At 42.3% G+C, this 25,588-nt stretch overlaps 1 protein-coding gene across 1 annotated transcript in view; it reads left to right on the top strand.

Moving 5' to 3' along the window:
• The window catches only part of LOC146798868 (nesprin-2-like), a 1,144,883-nt gene that overhangs the window by 241,574 nt on the left and 877,721 nt on the right, over nt 1-25,588 (top strand). Inside the window, exons 20-23 of the mRNA XM_085627789.1 lie at nt 3,076-3,234; nt 15,633-15,806; nt 21,603-21,737; nt 23,177-23,335. Coding sequence (XP_085483915.1) covers nt 3,076-3,234; nt 15,633-15,806; nt 21,603-21,737; nt 23,177-23,335 — 627 coding nt within the window. The remainder of the gene's footprint in view (nt 1-3,075; nt 3,235-15,632; nt 15,807-21,602; nt 21,738-23,176; nt 23,336-25,588) is intronic.

The raw sequence follows: 25,588 nt of genomic DNA on the forward strand, positions 1-25,588 counted from the left end.
CCCTGGGTGTCTTTCCTCTAAGTCAGGTTCTCCAAAGTTGGTACTAGAGGGCCAGATCTATGCTATATTTTTAGTATATCCCCATTTAGATAAATGTGGTTATCTTAAAAATATGGCATGTATCTGGCCCTTCAGGCCGACTTTAGAGAACCGTGATCTAGGTTCCGTGGGATCCAATTACAGCAGAGAAAGTCTTGCAGTCTGAGCGGGTGCAGGGTTTGGTCTTATGCCATTTCACTGGCTATGGCGGGATGATTCGGTCAGCTCTGGGGCAATTGCTACTGATTCAGATGGTGTTCTGGAGGATTCTCCGGCTGTTTCAATAACTGGGTGTTAAGGTTGGATTGAGTGAAAGTGGGTAAAACACTCTCATTCATTCTCCCCTCTTGACTTTCCTCACTCTTCATGGGGGTTTTCTGGCACTTCGCTCTGTGTTTCAGCATTTTAAGAAATGTTCTTAAATTATGAAATGTTCTGTGTAACCACCTTTGTTTCCCTCTGGGCAGTGACCAGTGTTCCCCTCACTGACACCACTCACCATAGGCCTCTTTCATATGGAGTATGACATTTCTATTCACCTGGGGCCATCAGGATGGGATCCTGCCATGGTCACATTAAGTTGGGTGAGGTATGTTTAGATGTCATGCTCTTGGAAGGCTGGCCAGCCTTTGCTCTATGAGTAGCCCGTACTCGGAAAGTATTCTCTCCAGCCTGGGCTCTATGTATTCAAATATAGGAGTATTATGATTGCAACCATAGGAACTTTGAGTGGGCATCCATTACGGCCAGGTGGTGCATTCATCTAGGAAGCTCCCAAACTCTGCACTGACTTTGGTCTACAGGAGATACGGGGATCCTCTGTGATAACGGGGGCTGGTCGTTTTACCTTACTGTTTAGTTGGCAGTCTTGGCATTCTTCTACGATCTGATGCATCCCTGAGAACCACAGTTTTTCCTGTAGATGCGACTTGGAGACACCTTGGTGCCCTTGGTGTGCTAGGGTGACAACAATGTCTTGTAATGCCAAAGGGACATCTGGCTCGCAATATGAGACCATCCTCGGTGGCACTTAGTTCCATCCAAGTTCTCCATAAGTTGCTTATTATTTCTTTTGACTTCTTATATTTCTGGAGCTGGATGAGAAACATCTTCCACTCAGGGACATCTTATGGGTTTTGGGGGACCTTGCCAAACGTATTTTGGGAGCCCTTGTTTAGAGCAGCTTTTAATTTATGATCCGATTTGGGCTTTTTCATGCCCTCTTTTACAAGGTCACAGACACTGCACAGGCAAACTCCTCCAAATTCTAAATGTGTTTCCATCTAAAATTCATGAATAGCGATGTGTGTTTTCAATATTGTAACATAGCAGCAGCTCACTAATATCATTGCAAATAATCTCTGCGACGACTGCCATTTCTCATATGTGAAGTCCTGTTTCAATTTAAAAGGTACTTTTTCTTAGGATGTTGCATGGTGTTGAACAACAATCATTTCTCTGCAAAATGTCTGTAATAGACTCCCACACATCACCCATACTAAAAATGATTCAAGGGAATATGGTATTTGAAACAATCTATGTTTAAGAATCAAGGTTATCAGGGCAGGACTGTGTGAAAATCAGAGCTGGCTCTATCAGGGCCTCCCTGAAAGGCTGGGGCCTTGGGCCGGAGACCACTTTGCTCATGCCTTAAAACATCTCTGCCTCCCTTCATCCTGTTGCAGGGCTTCCAGCACCTTTTGCAGACCCTCATCTTGTCTAGTTTCTCTGGATTGTGGACACGCTGCTTAAGGAACAATTGACACATATTTTTCAGTGCTTTTAGTGTGTAGTCCAGCGGGCTTTGTACTGTTCTCCAAGTGCCCCAACCAGAAACCGGTCCTGTCGATAGGTGCCGTTCAGGCGGTACTGTTGTAATTGCACCACCCATTTTTCGATTCTTGTGGGTGTGTTCTGTGACGTACCTTGAAAGAGATTAACAAGAGGCTTGTGCTCATGACTACAATGAAGCTGCACCTGTACAGATATAGATGAAAGTGGGGCCATTCCCACTTGATGGCCCAAGGCTTCTCTCTCAATTTGGGAATACTGACTCGACATCAGTCAGAGCTGGGCTGGCAAAGGCCACAGGAGCCCAAACATCTCTACTTTGTTCTTGCCCAAGGCAAGCTCCCAGGCCCAAAGGGGTAGCAAGCACCCACTTTCAGCTTCATACGTTTCTGGGGGTCACAGTAAACCATTGTTGTTTCATGGGACAGTGCTTCTTTTACTTTCTGGAATGCCCATTCTTGGGGAAGACCCCATTCCCATCTGGCCTAAGCCTTCGTGAAGGGTCTCTGCGGTTCAGTTAGAGTCACCACTCAGTGTCCCTCTCTGGACTCGGCCACAAGGGGTCCTCCGTCCCATAATTTAAATCATCGGCTACTCCCGGCCTCAGGATTCCGCTGTCATAGCTGCTGGGTGGGTTACCACAACCTGTCAGAATTCATAAGGGAAAAATTACATGGGTTGCGATCATTACTACACAACTCATACTTTTGATCCTTGTGCAAACAGGATTTTGTGTAGGGAATGGAATTTACTAGGAATTGGAATGTGACCTTTTCCTCCTGTCCCAGCTGCTGGGTGGCTTACTGCAAGCTGTCAGAATTCATAAAGGGAAAATTACATGGGCTGCTGTCATTACCACACAACTCATACTTCTGATCCCTGTGCAAACAGAATTTTGTGTAGGGAATGGAATTTAATAGGAATTAGGATGTGACCTTTATGCACACAGTTACGACCTTTGCTGTGCAACTTACACTTACAATCGGAAATATTTGTGGATCCTGCCCTAGATCACTGACGTTTTGTATTGTGATTGTTAAATTTATTGTTAATAGCATAATTTTTTTATTAAGTTGTGCATTTACAGCAGCCAAACATTTCCTCTCATTCTGTACTTATTTGTTGCTGTAAGTGAAGAACTTGTTAAAAAAAGCAAATGTTGATGTGTGCATTACTGCACACAAACAATTAGGTTCATAAGGTATTAATGGATCTCATTAGAAATTATATTTTTCTTCTCAACAGAGCATATTTGACAAAAGAAATCTTTGCCAGGAGCATGTTGCAGCAGCAGAAGCAAATCTGCACGTTGTAACAAACATTATTTCTGGAGATGAATCTTTGAAACAAATGCATGCAGCCAGAATGCACACAAAAGTCCAAGAAGCTAAAAACAACATGGAGGTAATTATTTCAAATCCATTGATTTGCATCTTTTATTTATCTGTCGACATATTGATCTATGCTGCTCTGTAAATTAATTTCCCTTGCTTGTTCTCACTAATTTATCTCTGTGTTCCTTCGAAAACCTATTTTTTCGTTTACCTTCAGTCTCTGGACTTTGCGTTTGCCTCTTTGGATTTCTGTCCTTCTCTTTATGTTTATATTTCTGTCTGCATCTGATTCTCTTTATGTCTATTCAGTTTATTTCTTTATTTCGGCCAGTTTGGCCATAAAAGATGCAATGGTACAATATCAACATAAAACATCCACTACATGTAAAAATCATTACTAAAACACATAAAATCAGTATACATAACTTTCTAATCACAAAGGACAGTTGCAATCCATTCCAGCAAAAATCAATCTTTTAGCGCTTTAGACCTTATCCGCCACATAGCCGTTAAAAATTTGGCAATTGCAAAGACTATGTGGGGAGCGGTACTCGTTTTCAATATTCTATACGAGTGCAGGTGGCTCCTTATACCTAAATTTCTGCAAAGTGGAACTAACCAGTGTTTCCTTGGTCTGTTATAAGCTGGGCAAAAAAACAGAAGATGAATTTCTTCCTCATCATGGGAACAACATCCTGGACAGATTTTATCATCCCTCTTTGTCCATTTATAAGTAAAGGTTTTAATGGGCAGAGTCCCTAACCTCCATTGAATGAACAATTTTCTTTATATAATGGGGAAGATAATGTCCATAAACCCTTCAAACTGATATGAATCCTTGGAAACCAAAAATCGATCAGTCAGAATACCCTTATTGGATGCCGAGACCAGGGAAGCAAGACTTTTCTCCTTATATATCCCCACAAGACGTTTTCGTGAAACCCTATGGTAGCCTTGTTCAGGGAACTCCCATAATTCAGGGAGTCCCAACCGATAAAGTTCTTCCTTTATGGAGGCCAACCACGGGATTTTGTCACACTGGTTCAAGTTCATTACATGAGTGAGCTCTTGCCTGTAATGTACAAGCTCACCAGTGGACCAGAGCCTGTGCCAAAATCTTAATGACATTAATTCCAGATCATCTCTTATGGAGGGTAAACCCAAATCTAATCTTAGGGGGAAAAGGGGTGTACCACGGGGAAGGGCAAGAAGACGCCTAAGAAAATTATTTTCTACATTAACAATTCCTACCCCCCGCTTTATACCCCCATAGTTCTCCACCATAAGATGCTGCCGCTTTGGCTTGAGTTTTATACACCTCCACTGCCGGACTAATGGGTTTATAAGTGGAGGAGTTTGCAACCTTCAGAATTCCCCCAGACAATTGGGACAACTTTAACCGACTTCTTGCAATTTGTGGTTCCCATGACTTTGCGTTTGCCTCTGTGGATTTCTGTCGTTCTCTTTATGTTTATATTTCTGTCTGCATCTGATTCTCTTTATGTCTATTTCTCTCTCTCATTTTCATCGTTTGCCAGTTCTTTGTATAATCCTATCTATTAGTATCATGTTCGAGGCATGTGTGCTGTAGATACACATGCTTTGCATACTCCTGCCATCTAGTGTGGGTGCGGATGTTTGCAAGTTGTTTTTCTTCAAAGAAGTCTTTCCAGTCACGAGGTAAGGTGACTTCTCCTTTCTGTGATAGTGCTCATGGGCATCAACTCCATTGTTAGATTGTTTTTTTCCGCCATCGGATTCGGACCTGTATTGCTGCGTTCCGGTTCGAAACCGACCTTCGGGTTCCCCTCAGTGCACAATCCACTCTAGGCTCGACAGTATTGTTTTGTACGCGTTTCCCACTACTCCGCGTATTGTGCCGGTCAATGAAATCTACTTTTTCGATCGGAAAGCTTTGTGGACGGCTTTCGGGCATAACCACGTCGGTCCAGCCCTCCATCGATGGAATGGACTCTGTTCAAATTCTGTCCTCAGTGCCACGCAAAGTATCCACCCACCGACTCACACCAGGTGTGCAACTTGTGCTTGTCTCCGGAGCACAAAGATGAAGACTGCAATGCTTGCCGATCGTTTCAGTTGAAGAAAACCCTTCGAGATCGTCAGGCTCGACGTCGAGAGATGCAGTGTCAAAACATTGAAGACACGCCGGATATCTTCGGTGAAGAGTCCGGGCAAGAAGAAATTGGTGCATCAGCGGTAGTGAGGAAGAGGCCTTCTCTATTCCGGAGTCGATTCCAGAGCTCGAAATTGATCTCAATGTCAAAGAACTTCCCCAGGGACAGGATGGCATGAGTACCGAAGACCCCTTGTCCCATCAACCCACTCCCACAAACCCTAAGGCTTCGGCACCACCTATGCCTTCTGGCCAAGGTCGGCACTGAGACGAAGTTTCCTATGCCCTACCTTCTGGCTCAGCACCGAAACACCCAGTCAAGCCTTCCGGCTTTGGACTGAGTCGACCCAAATCCTCTTCAGAACCGAAATCCTCCGGTTCGAAGTACAAATCCTGCTTGGAGCCGAAACCCTCCACGCTGAAAAAGAAACAGCCTTTAGAGCCAAAATTTCCAGCGCCCAAAGTCCGTCCCATCTCGGCACCAAAAATGTAAGCGCTGCAACCGAAAGATGTCCCTTTGGATCCACATTTAGACATTGTTGCTCCAAAATTGGATCCTAAACAACTTTATATTAACCCAGATACAGGACATATTCATACTAAGCTCCCTCATAAACACAAGCTTCCTGATGACGACAGACATTACAAGATCCCTTTAAAGAAGAAGAAGGTTGGTACCAGCCCTTTTCATCCACCACCAGTATCCCCTCCACTTCCACCCTCTTCTCTGACTTTAAATCCTTTGCACATCACACCTCAGGGTTCTCCACTATCTAAACCTGACAGCGATGATATTGATGAGGGGGACATGCAATTACCATTAGATCCATGGAAGGATTACACATTTGACCCTCCATTAGACAATGAGCCATACCTTTACCCTGCCAAGCCATCTCCACCTGATGACAATGTATCTTATCAAGAACTCATTGCCAGGGCCACAGAATACCATGGGGTGGTACTACACAAAGAATCCTTAGAAGAGGATTTTATGTTTGAGACACTAGGATCCGTACACAGGTCTACCCAAACACTCCCTATGCTTAAAGGTATGATGAGACACGCTGCCAAATTTTTTAAGATCCCATGCATGCACGCATCTTGAATGCTAGAGTCGATAAGAAATATAAACCCTCTCCAACAGATCCAGTATTTATTAAGGGCCAATTACTATTAGACTCACTGGTAGTGTCCAATGCTCTCAAGCGAGCCAATTCCCAAACCTCTGGGGACGCTCCTCCCCGGATAAAGAATCCAAGCTAATAGACACTTCTGGCAAATGCATAGCTGCTCAAGCTGCCAATCACTGGTGCGGTGCCTTTTAGCCAGATATGACAGGGTGCACTGGGATGAAACAGAGCAATTGCTCCAATATCTCCCAGATGAGCATAAAGCAAAAGCGCAAGACTTGGTACATGAAGGAAAGCTAATTTCCATTTTTTCAATAAGATGTGCTCTTGATGCTGCTGACACCGCAGCTAGAGAAGTCAACACTAGCATCCTACTCAGAAGGCATGCTTGGTTAAGGATTTCCTGCTTTAAGCCCGAAGTCCAACAATTTATTTTAAATACACCCTTTGACAAAGAACATCTTTTTGGTCCTGAGGTCGATCAGGTGCTTGAGAACAAGAAAAAGGATACCGAAGTGGCAAAGTCCATGGGAACACTCCAGTCTCCTTCAAACAGAGGCTCCTTTCGCCGCTCCTTTTACCGAGCAGGGTCCAAAAGCACACCCTCTGACCAGAATGCTTCCTCTTACAAAGGTAATAACCAGTCCTCTTCCTCAAGAGGCTTTTTTAGAAGAGGGTATAGAGGAAACTACTCCAAAGACAAGGGTAAGGGCACAACAACTAGCAACTCCCCTTCCCTTAATAAGCAGTGACTTCCCCACGCTTCCCTCAAGCCATTCCACACCTGTCGAGGGAAGACTTCACCAGTTTCTCCCCATTTGGCAATCTATAACAACCGACAAATGGGTGATGGGAATTATCTAACATGGTTATTGCCTGGAGCTTACCTCCAATCCTCCAACCATTCCACCTCACTCTCACAAATTGTCGCCAGACCCATTGCAGTGGCTCCAACAAGAAGTGCAATCTCTCTTACTAAAGAGAGCCATAGAACCAGTTCCACTACAGTACCACGGTTCAGGGGTTTACTCTCTCTACTTTCTGATCCCCAAAAAGGACGGCTCCTTAAGACCTATTCTGGATCTCGGACAGTTAAACCAATATATACTGTCAGAGCACTTTCACATGGTAACCCTTCAACAGGTACTTCCACTTTTGCAGAAGGGAGATTTTATGTCTACTGTAGACTTAAAAGACACATATTTTCACATTTCAATTCATCCAGCTCATCGCAAATGCCTCAGATTTGTAATAGCAGACAAACATTACCAGTTCAAAGTACTCCTGTTTGGAGTGACTACTGCTCTCAGAGTATTTACCAAATGTCTGGCAGTATTCGCAGTTCATCTCAGAAGACAACATATTCACGTCTTCCCCTACCTAGACGACTGGCTCATCAAAGTCAGCACTTACCAAAACTATCTATGACATACTCAGACCACAGTAGACCCACTTCATCAACTGGGCTTCACGGTCAATGCACAAAAATCTCACCTACATCCTTCACAGATGCAGTCTTATCTAGGAGCCACTCTCGACACTCTCAAAGCTCTAGCCTCTCCCAATGTAGCCAGAATTCACAACATTCAGTCTATGATACTACAGTTTCAACCCAACCAAACTTTACCAGCCAGAGTGTTCATGCAACTGCTGGGAGTGATGGCGTCTTGCATCGCAATTGTACCCTATGCATGACTCCACATGCGTCCCCTACAAGAGTGTTTAGCACGTCAGTGGAATCAGTCGCAGGGTCAATTAACCGATCTAGTGTTGGTAGACGGCCACACCCATCGCTCTCTGCAGTGGTGGAACCCACAAACTTTATCAAAAAGGGCAGCCTTTCATTGACCCTATTCCACAGATCGGGCTCACAGCAGACACATCTCTGACAGGTTGGGGTGCCCGTCTCCAAGATTACACAATACAAGGTCTGTGGAGCAACAAGCACAAAAGTCTCCACATCAACTATCTAGAGCTTCTAGCAGTGTTTCTAGCGCTCAAAGCTTTTCAAACTCACCTCATAGGCAAAGTTGTACTAGTCCGCCCAGACAGCATGACAGCAATGTACTGTGCACAAAACAGGGGGGACACCCTTTCTCCAACTGTCACGCCTCTCTCAAGCCATTTGGAATTGGGCAATCCATCACAGGATTTATCTTCTGGCAGAACACCTTCCAACAATCAGATTTCCGACCTCCTCAGCAGAAAGAGGCAGCAAATTCATGAGTGGGAACTTAATCCCCAAGTTCTCCTTCCATACTTCCAACAATGGGGATTCCCACAAATAGACTTGTTCACCACAATCGACAACACAAAATGGGCAAAGTTGGCTCCAGGTTCCCACACCCACTCTCAAAAGGCAAAGCCCCATGGATGAACTTGTCAGGGATATTTGCCTATGCTTTTCCCCTTGTCCCACTCATTCCGTGTCTGGTTCAGAAGTTCAGACAAACATCCCTCACACTGATTCTGGTAGCTCCCACATAGGCCCGTTAACCATGGTACACCACCCTGTTGGAGCTGTCAGTTGTTCCACATCAAAAGCTTTATGTCACCCCCAGGCTCCTCACTCAGAACCATGGAGAAATCAGGCATCTAAATCCTACAGCACTAAACTTAGCTATCCGGCTCCTGAGTCATAGAGTTTGGTTATTTAAATCTACCACCAGACTGTATGACTATTCTAAAGGAAGCAAGAAAGTATACTACCAGAGCTTGTTATGCAGTAAAATGGAAAAGATTTGTTGTCTATTGTAATAACAGCAAGATTAATACTCTAGATGTTTCTATACAAAACATTATCTGTTACCTGTTGCACTTGCAGCAAACTGGCCTGGCTTATAAATCTATTCATTTGCAACTTGCAGCGGTAGCTGCGTATTTGCAAAACAGACAACATTTATCACTATTCAAAGTTCCAGTAATCAAAGTCTTCATGAAAGGTTTGAAAAGGGTAATACCACCAAGAATTCCCCCTGCACCAGTGTGGAATCTTAACATTATCCCTACAAGGCTTATGGGTCCACCTTTTGAACCACTGCATAATTGTCCTTTACAGTTTCTTTCATGGAAGGGTGCTTTCCTCATTGCAATCACCTCATTGAGGAGAGTTGGTGAGCTACAGGCATTAACATTGGAAGAACCCTTCATTCAGCTCCACAAAGACAGGGTAGTTCTTTGCATCAACCCCAAATTCCTTCCCAAAGTAGTTTCTGCTTTTCATATAAACCAATCAGTTGAGTTACCTGTATTTTCTCCTCAACCTAATTCTGTAGCAGAATGAGCTCTTCCCACGCTTGATGGGAAAAGAGCCTTATTGTACTACATAGAAGATTTTCGCAAAACAAAACAACTGTTTGTTGCATTTGCTCCACCTCACAAAGCCAATCCCATATCTAACTCTGGCATTTCAAGACGGATTGTTAAATGCATTCAAACATGCTATGCAAAAGCTAAAAGAATTTTATCTTTATCCCCTAGAGCACATTCCACTCGGAAAATAGGGGCTACTATGGCCTTCTTAGGTAACATCCCTCTAGCTGACATATGTAAGGCAGCTACATGGTCTACACTACACACATTTACCAAACACTATTGTGTAGATGTGTTAGTACACCAGCAAGCTAATGTAGGCCAAGCAGTGCTTAAAATACTTTTTCAAACAACTGCAACATCTACATGTTAGCCACCGCTTTGGGAGTATACTGCTTTATAGTCTATGCAAAGCATGTGTATCTACAGCACGCATGCCTCGCATGGATTATGTTACCTACCCAGTAAGCATCTGTTCTTGGCATGTAGAGCTGTAGATTCACATGCGCCCTCTTGCCTCCCTGGGAACCTATAGTTGTTGCAGTTATTACTTATACATTCATACGCATGGACATCTCTACTACACTTATGTACTCCATTCTCACCCTCTTGTGGGAAAACAATCTAGCAATGAAGTCGGTGCCCATGCGCACTATCACCGAAAGGAGGAATCACCTTATCTCGTGACTGGAAAGACTTCTTCAAAGAAAAACTTGCAAACATCCGACCCAACACTAGATGACAGGAGTATGCAAAGCATGTGAATATACAGCTCTACATGCCAAGAACAGATGCTTACTAGGTAAGTAACATAAATCTTATATAGCTCAATTTTTGAAAGTCTTATTAGGTTTATACATTTACAGAGATATACTTACATACAGTGAATCTAAGGGGAACTCGTTTACATAATTAGTAGTTACACCAAAAATATCAATGTGTGTGGCCCATCTGGACCTACGCTGGATGCCCCCGCTTTCAGTGAGGACGCCCATAAATTCCATGGGTAACCTACTTGAATGTTTCTAAGTCAGATATTTCACATGTATATTATTTTGAAAATAAAACTGCTTTGTGGCAGCCATTATGAAAGGCAGTGCATGATCATGCTAGATTAGCGAAGCAAGAGACTGATTCCTCCTGTTGATTCCATAATAGTAAAGCATGAGTGCTTCCTCTGGTTCATTTTAATGCTTACAACTTTTGCTGTACTAATCTCCCCAAAGAATTTCCTCCAATTATCCTTGCATAGATTTGAAGAAGTGCTTTCTATTTTTTGATGGCCAGTATACTCCTTAGCTCCCATAACTGAAAATTTGTCATTTTCAAGTAAGCATAATTTGGAACTTTGTTTACAGACACTTCCTCTTTTTGGGCCGATTCACAAAGATGTGATCCTGCGTTTTCTGGACCCACTCACTTACCATTGGCCCTCAGATGGACCTTTTAGTTTCCGCCTGAGAGGTGATGGGAGTTAATATTTACATCAGTCAAATTTAATTAATCAGTGTAACCCATTTGGCTACACAATAAGGACCAGGAATCAGTAACTAGAGTTAAGGAGGCTTATTACAAATTTAGAATCAAGATAAGATGCATGACTGCTAACACTACGCTATAAAGGTACAGAATATCAATAGAAAACTCTAACCTTTGGAAGAAACTGAGGCAAACCAATATTAGGCAAACAAGAAGTTCAGTCACAGCAATACAATAGAAAGAATCTGATGGTCCTAGAAGAGTCTCAGGTTTTGTTGTCTATACATGGATAAATCTCAATCACCTAAAAGTAGAGTCCCAGCTAAAAGGATGGTTCTAAAAAAGAAATTTAAACTAGGCAAGGAAAAAATAAGTGGTAAGGTGTCAGCAATTCAGAAGCTTGGTCAAGAGTCTTCTTGGGTCAGGGAAGTAAGTGTTAGCCTAAGTCACACTCAGCAAAGAATCAAGGAAAGTATTGCCATCTGAAACTCTCAATGCCCAGGGAAAGGTGGGGAAAGGAAACCTGTAGGGATCTGCAGGGTTCTGAAGGGACTCTGAAAGGAAAAGGCTCTCCAACAGTGTGAACATCAAGTTATAGCACACAAGAGTCTTCTTGGACCACAACCCTTTGCACGCATCATCAGGGGTCCACTGTTTTCTCCACTTTTCACTTTGTAGACTGCAACAATTGCAAAGGATCCCACACGGGACATGGAAATGACATCGTCTTCCCACCCAAAGCTAGGTTGTAACATTGCTGAAGAGACCTTTAAGTTAACGCTTTGGTCCACAATGTTCTTTCATCAAGGTCTTCTATTCAGGCTCTTTCTCCCTATCACTAGTGCAGTGATATATCTATACTTCAACTAACAAGGCGTGTGAATACCTGCAAGAATTGTCACGTTAGCAGAAAATGAAAAACAGAATTTATTCAGCATGAAGAATTATAGGCCTAAAATGTCAACTTAAAGTATTAGCAAGAGTGCACATGTAATATGTGTGTGCAAATTTAAACATAAATGAATATGAATGGCCCGTAAATTAAGTTCATATTACATAGAGGATACAGTAAATCCTTAGGATAATCATATGTAAGTATGGCTAATAACTACATTTAAATGAAATACATGAAACATGAATGCACACAGTCCATAAACTCTTTGACATTTCTAGAGTAATCGCATTCTACATATATGAGGATTGTTACTATTCAATTATCCGAACAGTACATGTCAATTAATGTATTAAGGCACAAACTATGAAATGCAAATTTAAATTTTATAGTGAATACATGTCTACTAATTAAGGATGGTTTATTAATTTCTTGTTTAATACTGTTAAACACATAGTTTAAGTAAATTCACTAGTCCAACAGTAAATGAACTTTAGTAGTAATGTCAAAGTGAAACACTTAATAAATTTTGTAAGACCATAGCAGAAACATGCTCTAAGTGCACATTCATATCATGTATCTGTTATGAAATTGTGACGTATTTGTGACGTGTAAAGGACAGGCAAAGTTGCGCTGTACCAGATGCTATTCATGAATAGGTGTGACTTACTACTGGAAATCCAGGTGGAAAATGCCCACTTCTAGTGTAAAGCTTAGTGGCATGTTCAGTACGCATCAGTCGACACTCAACTTTAGATGTGTGCGCTCTGCAGAGTGTGGGCGGAAGCAAGGTGCGGGGCGCTGTAAGACTGGCTGAGGCTGCCTGACAGAAAGGAGGCTCGGTGAACGTCTCTTGTAATGATGTCATTCATTCCAGTATCAGCCTGCTGTGCAGCAACTCACTATAAATAGTTTCATAAATGCCTCATCTGTTGATACACCCGATCCTATGTTGGTGTCATGTCATTAAAGATGTTACACTACTTGCAGAAAAAGCTTTGTAAGTCGCTCTCTTTAGATTTTATGAGTAGCATCTCTGTAGAGTCAGACTCCCCAGGGTACTTGGATTTCAGACAAAGGGCATTTTTGTAACTCACCCTTTACGAGACTGAGCCACTGGCAGCGATTTTTTAATTTTACATCTTCTCTACCTGCTTCCATTTCTCATGTTTTCTGTGCCCAGAAGCTAGCCCCATAGTATTGTTTGCATAACACAAATAATGAACAAACGAACAAACATTGCGGCTGGATTATATTGTTGCCTTTTGTGTGCTAAATTGTTCAGGGTTTTCCTTTGTCCCCAGATTAGTACTATGTGCCATGCATAATTTGCCAGCTTAGTCCTTATAATCAAATTGTATTCATCTTAAACTAGTACGTTTTTTCTACCAATGAAGGAATTGTTAAAGAGGAATTAAAGCTGTAACTTTATTTATTTATTTGAGTTTTATATAGCGCTGGCTAGACCCAGAGGTATCAGAGTGCTTTACATAAGGTTCCACAAAGTTACAAAATTACATCAGTTACCAGTTACATCAGTTACTAGAAAAACATTTCAAGAGCGTAAAGATGAGATAAAAGGAGCTTAGAAGGGGGAGGGGGTAGGGTAAAGGGGTAGGAGGGAAATAGGATGGAGATACGAGGGAGAGTCTGCCCAAAGTCCGGCTGGGTAGGTGACGGCCGAGGGGGAAGTCCACAGCCCATCTCTTCTATAGCTATCAGGTAGCTCCACCGGGCATCGGCCAAATAGCTAGGTCTCAACGGAAGAACATTAAGAAGGGGATGAGAAAATGGAGCATAGAGGGGGAAAGGGGGTAGGGTAAAGGGGTGGGAGGGAGAATGTGAAGGCGAGACGAAGGAAAGTCTGCCCAAAGTCCGGCTGAGTAGGTGACGGCCAAGGTGGCCATCTCCTCTATAGCTATCAGGTAGCTCCACCGGGCATCGGCCAAAAAACTAGGTCTAGCGCTAACATAAGGAGACATTGTGTTATGAGTTCAGGAAGGGACCAAAAGTCTAGAGTCCAGAGATTGGCTGGTGGAGCTGGGAGGAGGCGGGGGAGGGAAGGAAACACAGCAGGGAGACGCAGAAAAACAATGTAAGATGTTCGGCTGGGTAGGTGACAGCTGAGGGGGTGAACCAGAGCCAGGCTCCTCTATAGCTGCATAGGACAGCTCCACCGGGCATCAGCCAAGGTTGCTCAGGCTCCGCAGTAAGTAAAAAACAGTTATCGTATCCACCCAGTAGGCCTTGTCATAGTTCCAATGGAAAACACTGGTCCTGGTGTGACAGGGCTGCGCCGTCCACAACGTCCTCCATCTCGCCCCCCGGTCAAGAGTGGTGAGAGAAGAGATGGAAGCAACTCCTTCACCTCTTCCCTCCACGTATGGAGGAGCCTGCACTTTTTTATCGTGTCGCTTTGCCTGCATTGTTCCCTCCTACTAGTCATTTCACCACTTCCTGGAGGAAATACCTACTATTTCAAAGAGGGATAAGCTTGTGCCCCTCCCCAATTCTAAGGACTAGGATCAGCACCTGCGAAGGCCAAGGCAGGTATCCATACTTTCCATTGGGGGATGGTGACCTTAAAGCTCCCGCTCGCCGCTGGCCAACACCCCCTCCCCCCTCCAGTAATCCTGAATGTAGGAACCCGAAGGGGCAGCCAGGTTCAGTTCTGCATGCTGCTATGGTTTATGGCGGGTGCCATATTTAGGTCAAGCAAGTCTCTTCTGGGTGCCATATTGGAGTCAGGCAAGCCGCAATCGGTCCCCCCGCTGTTTATTTTAGCCCCTCAGACCCCCACGTTTTATTTGTGCAGTCTCTGCCCTTCAGGCTGGCCTCTTAAATGTGAGGGGGTCGTTCGCATTGGGAGATCAAGCTTTCTGCTCTTGGCGGCGGTCACGCGACCCCAGGCAGGCACCCGCAGCCGCGTATTCACTCCGCCTCCCATCTTCCCTGCAAACCCGAGTTCTCACTGCTGCTCTCCTCTGCTAAATCTCTTCGGGAGATGACCTCAGCAGCGGCCAGGAGACACGGTGGGCGTTGCGAGAGACAGGAACGGAGATTCCGAGTGCTGCCACCGTTTTGTGAGACGCTCGCTCCGCTCCTCACGCTGTGAGATGAAATGCAGCCTTGAATCAGTTACTTAGCCCTACCATTTGTTAACTGTGAGTTGAATTGAAACTGGTATGGGACCATGCATTGTATACATTAATTGTACATTTTTAGTTTCCTTTTTTGAGTAATAAAAGAGTAATAGGTTTTAGATTTCATTTCTTTTCACGGTCTTAGTGTCTGTTGATGAAGAGGTCCCTGTCCTGAAAAATGAATGCCAGTGCCCACCACCGGCAAACACCGGCACAAATTAAGCACTGTACAGGCTAACAATCTATTTGTAGAACAGTACCATATATTCCAGGTCAATTTATCAAAAATGCATGCTTCTGTGTTATTATGTGTGTAAACATTTTGGAACCATTGCATATCTACTAACAGAAGGAAGTGTTTTCTGCTTTTGTTCATAGCGTGCATTGACTGCACTTCGTTCTGTCATGCCTCAGTCAGAGCAGAAATTGACTGAAAAAGATATTATAATCAATTTTGAAAATTCCAAGAAAGAGCTTGAAACGTATATAACAAAGGCGGTGCAGCTTCTTGGTCAGAAATTAGCGCCAGAGGATCTAATATCAGAGTATGAGGTAAGGAAGTTAAAATTCATTACAAAAGTATATATTTCTTATATTTGAAAGCATGTGTGGAATAATGTACAAATAAAGTTGTCCTTCTTGCTATTTAAATGTTGTTATTTATTCCGAAAAAAGTTTTACGCCATACTTTTTTCTGAACTTTAGTGTAAAAAATGTAACTTCTGTTCTTAAATCTTGCACTTGCAGAGGGGCATTGGTGCCTTTGCCTCCATTAATGCATGCTGAAAGTATTCAAATATGTTTGCAATTGGTCAATCTGTAGATCTGAGCACTCCAATAATCATTAATACATTAGTATGTGGGGTATAGTCCGCTTTAATCCACGTTCAGTTCCATATAGTGTAATCCAAGTCTTCACATTGATTTGATGACGAGTGTCTTTACAGTTGAATCCGAAAAGGAAAGAAGTCCAAAAACAACAATTCACAACATCAAGAAGTTGAAAGATCAATTTAGAGAAAAGACAAGCCAACACGTGTTTCGTCGTTAGGTCATAAACACCACAACTTCTTCAGGGCTGTGGACATATTGGGGGGGCTGTGTAGGACTGTGGATGGTAACCAAGCCTTTCCACGAAAATGTGCATCAAATACTTCCCCTAAAAATAGTGCTGTGCACCCATTTGCTTTGTTTCATACATGGTTACCATATCGTTTCTATTATGTTTGCACTTGGAACTGTCAGGATTTTTAGATGGTAATGAGGACAAGCAGGCACATTTATTTGCTCACAAAAACACACAGTGGGCCAGATGTACAACTGTTTTTTGCGGTTGCAAACAGAACATCGGCCCGTTTGCGACTGCAAAATCGGTCTTCCCCATGTACAAACCCTATTTTTCGAGTTGGTAACCTATTACCGACTCGCAAAGTAGGGTTTGCGTCTCACTATCAGGATAGGGCATGCCAAGGGCATCCCTTCCTAATAGCAAATCACACTTCAATGTACAATTGTTTTGCCACCGAAATTGTGGTTCCAAAACCCTCGCAGTTTACCACCTACTTCAAGTAGGTGGTAAGCCACTCGCAAACAGGAATGGGTCTCCGGGGACCCCTTCCCCTTTGTGAATGGATGCGAAAATATTTTTTAAAAGCAGGCAGTGGTCCCAAGGATCACTACCTACTCTTAAAAGATAATAAAAAAATGTTTAATTTTTATTTTTTTAAATGCATACCATTTTCCTTTAAGGAAAACGGGCTGCATTTTTTAAAACAAAACTGCTTTATTTAAAAAGCAGGTACAGACATGGTGGTCAGCTGACCCCAGCAGGCCACCATCCCTGGGAGTGCTAGCAATTCCTAATGGTGTCACAAACGCACATGCCTCATGAATATTAATGAGGCATGCAATTTGCGACCCCATTAGGAATCGCAAACAGTATCTGAGACACTGTTGTACGTACATTCCTATTTGTGAGACACAAATTGCATGTCACAAAACAACGCACTATGCGAATCGCAAATTAGTAGGGTCGTACATCTGGCCCAGTATGCTCAAGAGGGACAGCAGGAATTAGAATTCTGGTTTACTTTTGCCATAGTGAGCAGTTCAGAGTCTGGGCCACACTTACTCACAAGGGTCATCAATTACTTATTTTGGAAATCTTGGCATATACACTTATTAGTGCAATTTCTCTGCTGCCATTATTGTGGTCTAATCATAGTGCATTTCTTTTTTTATAGTCTTTTCTTGGGCTCTTGTTATAATATACAAAGTGCCACTTTTATCACTTAAGGATCATGTAAAATAAGTAATTACCAATGCATGAGATACAATCCTACAAGCTCCCTCCAAGTCCTTGTACCAATGTCAGAACTAACACTTACCAGCAGTACCCGTTTCTCAGTTACAACTTGCCCCTCTGTCTACAAGTAAGAAGGTGATTACTGTCCATAAGCTAACTTGCTTTCTTAAGCCAACACATGAGTCAGCCGTCACCCTCAAGAGATCAAAGAAGAGCACCTGGACAGACTTAGGCCAGACTTTGGGCCGATTACATATGGCCTTGTGATTCCAATGCAGTGGTAATGGGAGTTACCGACCACATGAGGATTTTAACTGATGCAGGAATATCATGGCTTAGGGGTTTTCACGCATACCATTCCTCCAGTCATATCAGATGAAATATCTGGGTGAAGAACTGCTCAAAAATGGGACAAAACAAACAGGAAACCATTGATTCCTGTGTGTGTCTGTATCCATTTCTAATTGGCAACCTTGTCTACATTTCCATAACTCAGTGGTACTGATAACCATGGAATTAAATGCTTCCAAGTGTGGACCTACCTATGTAGTATTCCCGCATTACCAGTAATAGGTCAGAACGTGGGTAACACTATATTATGCATATTATGCCCTCAGGAACCTTATTATAGAAAGTGCCTCCCTCCTGGGCACACTGGTATTATCGAAGAAGGGACCGCAGATTACAGATTGTGCTGGTGCAATCTCAAGAGGGTGTTCCCGCATTTGCAGGGGGTTGTGGCCCAATGGAAATGAGGGAATCTTTTGCCAGTGCACCAGTTGTTTCATAGCTGCACATGTGTATGCTATGAACAAATGGTTTAATACTTCCCTCATTAACAGCTCTTTTATATAGTACTGGTAGTTTGTGTAGCAAAGAGCAAAACATTGTAGACACTACTATCTTGAGGTACTAAAATGTTTCCAATCTATAAATATTTGGCTACGCCTATCTCTTTTCTGCAAATTCTCTCATGTAGGCAGTAACCCTGGGCGTAGTTCGCGTAGTAGCGCTACGCGTAGCTACGCGAAGTGCACTTCGCGAGATACGCGTAGCACTACGCGAACTGCGTAGCGCTACGCGAACTGCGTAGTACGCTGTTCGCGATGATTGCACAGTGCCGGATGCTTGTCCGCACTGTGCAATCATTGCAAACGGCATCTTGCACAATGCAAGCGGTCGTTTTCTGCCGCTCGAGTAGATTTTTACTCGAGCTGCAGCTTTCTCAACGCGTACTGGTAGTTTCTCATCGCGAGCGGTCGCGAGCATACGCGACCACTCGCAATGAGAAACCTGACCTCCCCCCGTTGAGAATCTCGCAGGGAGGTTTATCTTCCACGCTCGCGATCGGCAACTTGATGTTGCTGATCGTGAACGCGGAAAAAGTCTCGCAGGGATGTCATTTTGCTTGCTTGCTGTCGCCAACTTGACGTTGAGGACTGCGAGTGAGCAAAAAATGCCAACTACGCTACGCTACACGATTTTGCACTGCGCTACGTGCAATTCGCATAGCGCGAAGTAGCACAAACTACGCAAACTTCGCGAGCGTAGCGTAGTTGTCCGCCCAGGGTTAGTAGTCAGCCTGCCAAAGTTCTATTAGTGACGTTATTTGTATAACATGATGGCAACTGCTCAATATCCATGTTTTTAACCATAAGCATACCACGTGAGAGGTCTGATTTCAAAAGATTTACTTTTGTTTGAAAAGTATATACATTTCAGAAAAAAATAGGTGTTAAAGTCCTCAGATAGCACAGGTTCGAACAGTCTTTCAAAAGGCAGGAGCCTGCCCACTTATTAAAGATACCCTGCCTCAGCCCTACAGAGATGGGCAGCTTTAAGCTTATCTACTACCTCCCATAAGAGAACCAAGATGCTTAAATAAGTGGTAACTAAGAAATTACTGTTACATTATTAAAGGTTTTTGGATATTCTGTGCCTATTTCAAGCAGGGTTTAGATTAAGCAGAAAGCACAGAGTCAGTTATAGGATCCCTGACAGAGGTACTTCAGCAAATATGTGCCCAAGTAGGTATGTCAGCAGTCATTCTGCTAGACCTCTGAGTAGAGTTTGACAGGTAGAGCATGGAATATTGCTGAACAGCCTGTGTTAAATGGGCTGTGAAGAAAGGGCATTTGTCTAGATATCTTCTTTTTTAATTAGAGTGTTCACAGCATGTGACCCTGGGCACATTCTTCTCCATCTCCTGAGCAGATCTATAAGTAGTCCAGCTAGTCTCTGCCTTGACCTCTCTTGTTTTTAAGCAGCCGCCACACTGAACTTCGAATAAGTGTATGCATCAGATGTTTTGTTAATGGTAGTAGGACAAAGGTTCTCCTTTGACAAGTGCCACTGGACAATGGATTTCTGTCCTGGAGCACCACTTGCTTTTCCTCAGCCATTCCTAGTGCTTTATGCACAAATGTGAATCCGGCGTTGTGTTTTAACATTCATTCTGGAAATGAAATGCAGTGTTGTTAACAGTGCAGTGAGCCTGTCAAGACTGGATTACTGCAATGGTCTTTGACTAGGGGTTCCTAAATTAATTCTCACGGCCTTCAGGATCTTCTGAATGTGGACCTAAGACCTATCACACTCCACATGGAACATGGAACTTAACACCTGGCACAACTTCACTTCCAACAGTTCATCAATGTAATAAATGTAAAGAAATGTTCATTGTTCACAAGACACACATTGAAATGGATCCTATTTTTGACCGATATTTCATTTACAAATCGACTGTCTATATGTTGTCTATCCTTTGTGGAAAACTCAATCTGAAGACAGAGAGATTTGAACTGAATCAGCATATTTTTGCAATGCTGTCTCTATTTTTTCCTTCAGTGTCGAGAAAAACCAACTGTTGTTTAGGAAATTGTTGAAATCCTTAGTGTAACTCACTAATAGATGGGCTGTTATAGAGAAATTTAGATTTCAATAGTGCTGTGAAGGCTATGTACATACACATGCCCCAAGAAGTCAATAAAATAAATACATCACTACATTAAATCATATGAATTTGATCCTAAACTGAAGCCTTAGAATTTGCAGTTGTTGAACAACAGGAGTTAGGTGCTCACATTTCGAGGATTTAGCTCGAGCTCAAGCTGCTGCATTGTGCACATATCACTAAAAATGCATTAGACATGGTACAGTTGTGAGCTGATTCGTGCTTCAATTGCTAATCTGAAATATTTTGCTTATGGGATTTTATCCTCTGCTGAGCGTATTAATAAGGTAGGCACCGAGACAGATGTTTTCTTTCTTGTTTCAAAATATTTGTGATGAGCAAATTAGCTTTTTGTAGTTTTAGAATGCATGATCCATCCAGGTATAAATGAGCTTTAGAAAAAAGTGTCATAATTGGATCAGGAGAATTTGTATGTGTTTATTTCTCAATCCAGTGTCTTGTACATGGATACACTCCTTGATGACCACCAGTCCACAGTCTACATTTAAGCAGAAATGTTAAACGTATTTTTGTTTACTTTACAACAAGTTATTTTCTGAATCTAGATATTACCCTGTAGGCCCCTTATTATGTAAAGTGTCACGGTGTGTGGACGGGTCAATTAAATTGAAGAGTCCTAATCGGATTAGTTGAACACACACACACAAAATGTGCCCGTATGCTACTTCCAAAATTGCATGGTGTGTGGGTCGGTTTTGTAACGATAAGGCATAGCCTTACAATTTCACTAGATGCCAGGTTCATGAGTGTCAGTATCCAGGTAAGCCAACCCACTAAAACATAGCATCAGTTTGATTTTGAATGTAAACTTACATGCAATGCAAAACTGATAAATGGAAAGGTGATATGAAAGATCATTTTGAGCTGCTGTCCGGATCTTTAGAATATGGTCCCGATATGCAGCCACAACTCATGGAACACATAACCTCAGTTATACCACAAGACTGAGTAACAATACAATAAATAAGTGCACCCCTCTAAAAGATCTCTAGCTGCTACTTGAAAACAGATTTATTCAAGTTGAAATGTCACATTATCAAAGATTCAGTCTTGATTTTTCTTCTTGCAGTCCAACTTTGGCAATTATGACACTAAAAGTCTTGACAAGTTTTTGGAAGCAGCAGATAAAGTGAAGTCCATTTCTCCCGCTCATGAAAAACAAGCTGTGGAGGAAGTCAGTATGAAGCTTCGTGAAAGATGGGAGGTGAGTATTACATGTCCCCACCTGTTTATATACATTGAGATCATTTGGTTACATTTTAGTAGTAATGTGCAACTCTTTCAAAATGGGTAGGGAACATCTCTTAAACAAGAGGACTTACATTTTGGGAGACTGGATTTTGTGAACAACGGAACATAGGAGCCCCTCTTGTGAATAAGAAAGAATGGAGACTATGTAGAAATCTTCCATTGCCAGGGAAAGGGTGAAACTCTCAGGTGGGACTTCAAAAACCTGATCCAAAGATATATTGTACTCCTCCAGCTACACCCAAACAGTGGATGAGGAAACTCTACATTGCCCTTTCACAACCTAGAACGACCCACAAATCCCATGTAATGTTAAAGGTTCATTAGATATGTGCACTCTTGTATCCTCTATATAACCCCTTCCATGCTCATGATGAGCTCAGCTCGTCATGAGTCACAGTGGAGCTGTGCTCATGACGAGCTGAGCTCGTCATAACGGCCGCGGCCCGCCCACGTGCGATAAATTCCCCGCCTGTGCGGGAGTATTAATCAGTGGGCGGGGTCGTGATGAGCTCAGCTCGTCATGAGCACAGCTCCACTGTGAGTCATGATGAGCTAAGCTTGTCACGAGCACAGCAGCGCCGCGGCCCTCCCGTACCGTGGGGGAATTACCCCCACAGGGAAGGGGTTAAAGGAGGTAATTCCTTATTCAGACTGTCGAGATATAAAGCACATTTGGCCACAGAACTCTGGAAAACTGATTGAATTCTTACCCACAAAAAAACTCTGAACTTACATGCAGTGCCACCCTGCAGCATCTTTGCAGAACAAAAGCTTATTATATGCAAATGAAACATTGCAGAGTTGTGGCCCTCTTTGATTCGTAATCTGCAGACGTAGTAATTCCGGGATTTCTGTAATAGTACAAACAATACCAAATAGCAGGAAAAAAGGTAGAAGATTTGTTGCCTGCCTAAGTAGTGGGACCAGTCGGTTACTGAGGAGGAGAACATCCTGTTTTTTAAATTGCTCGCCTGGGAAATGGAATTCATTGAACTTTTGCTCTTGGCTACTTTCAACAAATGTCTGCTTATCTTACAACCAAAGTCCATGCACATTTGCTTAACTTTGAAGAGTCTAAACATCAGAATGTCTTCAGAATGACCTGAACACATTTAACTGCATTAAGTCTTCCATCTATTCTTAATTATCTCAAGGTCACCAGTAAATCCTAACAGAGAAGATGATTTCGAGCCAAGGAGAAACTTTCCCTTTAGATAAACCACTGCACTACCAGATGTTTATCCATGTGCAAACATACATCAATTACTTTAATACAGCACCTACCACAGTACCTGGAATTGATGATATTGTGCTGAAATATGTCTACATGTGGAACACCCTACTCATGAACTAAAACTCTTACACTGATAATGTATTTTTAATCTTTTGCAGATGGTTCACAGTGAAATATCGTTATATATATTACAATTAAAAATTGCAATTGAAAAAAGAAAATGTAATGAACTTTTATCGAAGCTTGAAGTGCAAATTAATGAAGAGAACAAGGCTCTTCACAAGGGTGCAAAAGCAAAGCTGCTCAAAAGACATGAGGTATCACAACCTTTATCATTATTCTATGGCTCAATACCTTTTCAAGTATATGTAACCCATTGTGTGCATGCTGGGCAAGCCAGATACTGTATATAGGATGCCAAATGTTTCTGCGGAAATGCTACCTCATACTGTAAAGTCCAGCTCTTCCAATCATGAGTGTAGTGGAAGGCCATTGAGCTGAGGGCATGAAGATCCATCTTTAAGTGCGTTCTTTGGGAAAGGCCAGACACCTGTCTCTTAGTGATTGTGATCCTCTTTTACACAATTCTAAATGTAATCAGGAAAAACACTGTATCTCTTCGTCAGATGTACAAATATTGCCCTCGCCATGGCATTCTACATGTGTATCATAGACTAAATTATTGAGCTACAAGTTATACGAACAAATTTATCTTCTAGCCAACTTTTTTAGGGGGGTCAAGTCCTTTTGCTTTGGTTGTCTTTCAGTTCAGTGGGCTCATTACCTTCCTCATGAGTTTCCTCAAAACAAGACTTAAATCTACTGCTCTCTGGATACACCCGATGACCACTTTTCTGTTCTTTTCATTTTTTTTTACGGAGTTTTATATAGCGCGAACTTGACCCAAAGGTATCGGGTGTCTGAGCGCTTTACATAGCACCAGTTGGGTTACATGAGGATGCATTCATTTTTGTTAGGTACGGAGAGATTAAGTGATTTTCCCAAAATCACAGGATGTTCAGCGTCATTGCCGAGACTCGAACCCAGTTCCCCAACTTTGAGGTCAACCGCCCTAGCCGTTAGGCCAACTCCTCTCCCCTCTATGCCTTGAAAACACGTTAGCATGCTCACTGTTATGTTTGATGAGGAATCTGAAAATGTAGTAGTTTAGATTGGATTTGTGGATTGTCTCTTTTGGGATGGCTGGCCACTATGACAGGCCATGTGACCTTTTCACTATGTCTCAGTGAGGAATTATGTACAAATGAATTGTGGTCTAATATAAATTCATGATCGATATCGGAGAAATGGATTGCGAGAAATAGATAAAAGAAATGATGTACTTCTGGTCCGGATAGACAGAAATGCTTTTGCTACTTAACTCCTGTTTTTGATTAGTTTTGGGAACAACAAAGGCAGCTGCTATGACCACCCATCCTCTTATCTAACAGAACTAATAAACAAAGAAATGCAATTTAAAAACATAAATCCCCTATAATTGATAAATGTCTGCCACTGTGAAACAAAGAATAATGTGAAAATAACTGACAATATTTACATAATTAAATCTGACCAAATCCATATTTAGTTCAGGAATTTGATTACCAAACTTGGCCCGAAGTAGAGGAAAATGTGTTGCAGGTGACCATGGGTAATTTTTCCTTTTCACACTGCATCATTACCCATGGCAATATACCGCCTTTTAGAATTTTACAATTCTATTGGCTATATTACCCAGCTTTAAATAGCAAAATTACATCAACTACTTGAAATGTCAACTTTTATTAATAAATCCAATAACGTATTAAAATTTCATAACCTCAAAAATTGACAACACTTCAAAACCAGGCACGAGTCATCATAAAGGAAAGGTTATGCTCACTGTGAAAATCCTTTAAGCTGATTCAACCAGTCAGGTATTTCTTTCTTACTTTGAGGCAATTGGCAGTCAAATGGTATATGTTGAAGGGTACCTAATACATTGCCATATAAACAAAACATTGAATCTTCATGTATTTGTTTTGTAGACCACAAGGGGTGGCAACCATCCTTAGATGTAATTTCAGATACAGGTTTCTAAAGTCCATTTTATATGAAAGAAGCAATAGCCAACCGCCCATTAAAATCTTTTTAAGGGGATCTGAGAAATACAATGTTTGTGGGATGTTAACCTCAATTAAAAGCTACCTCACTTCACCCCACATATCAAAGTTGATTCTCATCCTACATTCAGAGTGCACTTCTAAAAAGGCATTTCCTACCAGGGCTTTCCTTCTCTATAAAAAGGGGGGCCTGGCACCCAGATTAAAGCTCCTAATGGCATAGCCCAGTAGGGGTAGAAGTCTGGGTGCTGTAGTCACAGCCTTCATGGCAGTCGATGGAGGCGGGATATACGGCTTCTACACATTTTCTCGTCAGAACGCTTTCTTGTTGTGTGGGGGGTCACCTGCTTAGACCATAGCACCAAGTTTAATTTGAGGAACAACCTTATCTGTATTAGCTTTCAATATAGATCCCTTGGCATACTTAATGTCAAACATTTTAAGAGTCTTCATTGTTGTATTTCCCTA

Source organism: Triturus cristatus, chromosome 9, assembly GCF_964204655.1.
Source record: "Triturus cristatus chromosome 9, aTriCri1.1, whole genome shotgun sequence".
Classification (NCBI taxonomy): Eukaryota; Metazoa; Chordata; class Amphibia; order Caudata; family Salamandridae; genus Triturus; species Triturus cristatus.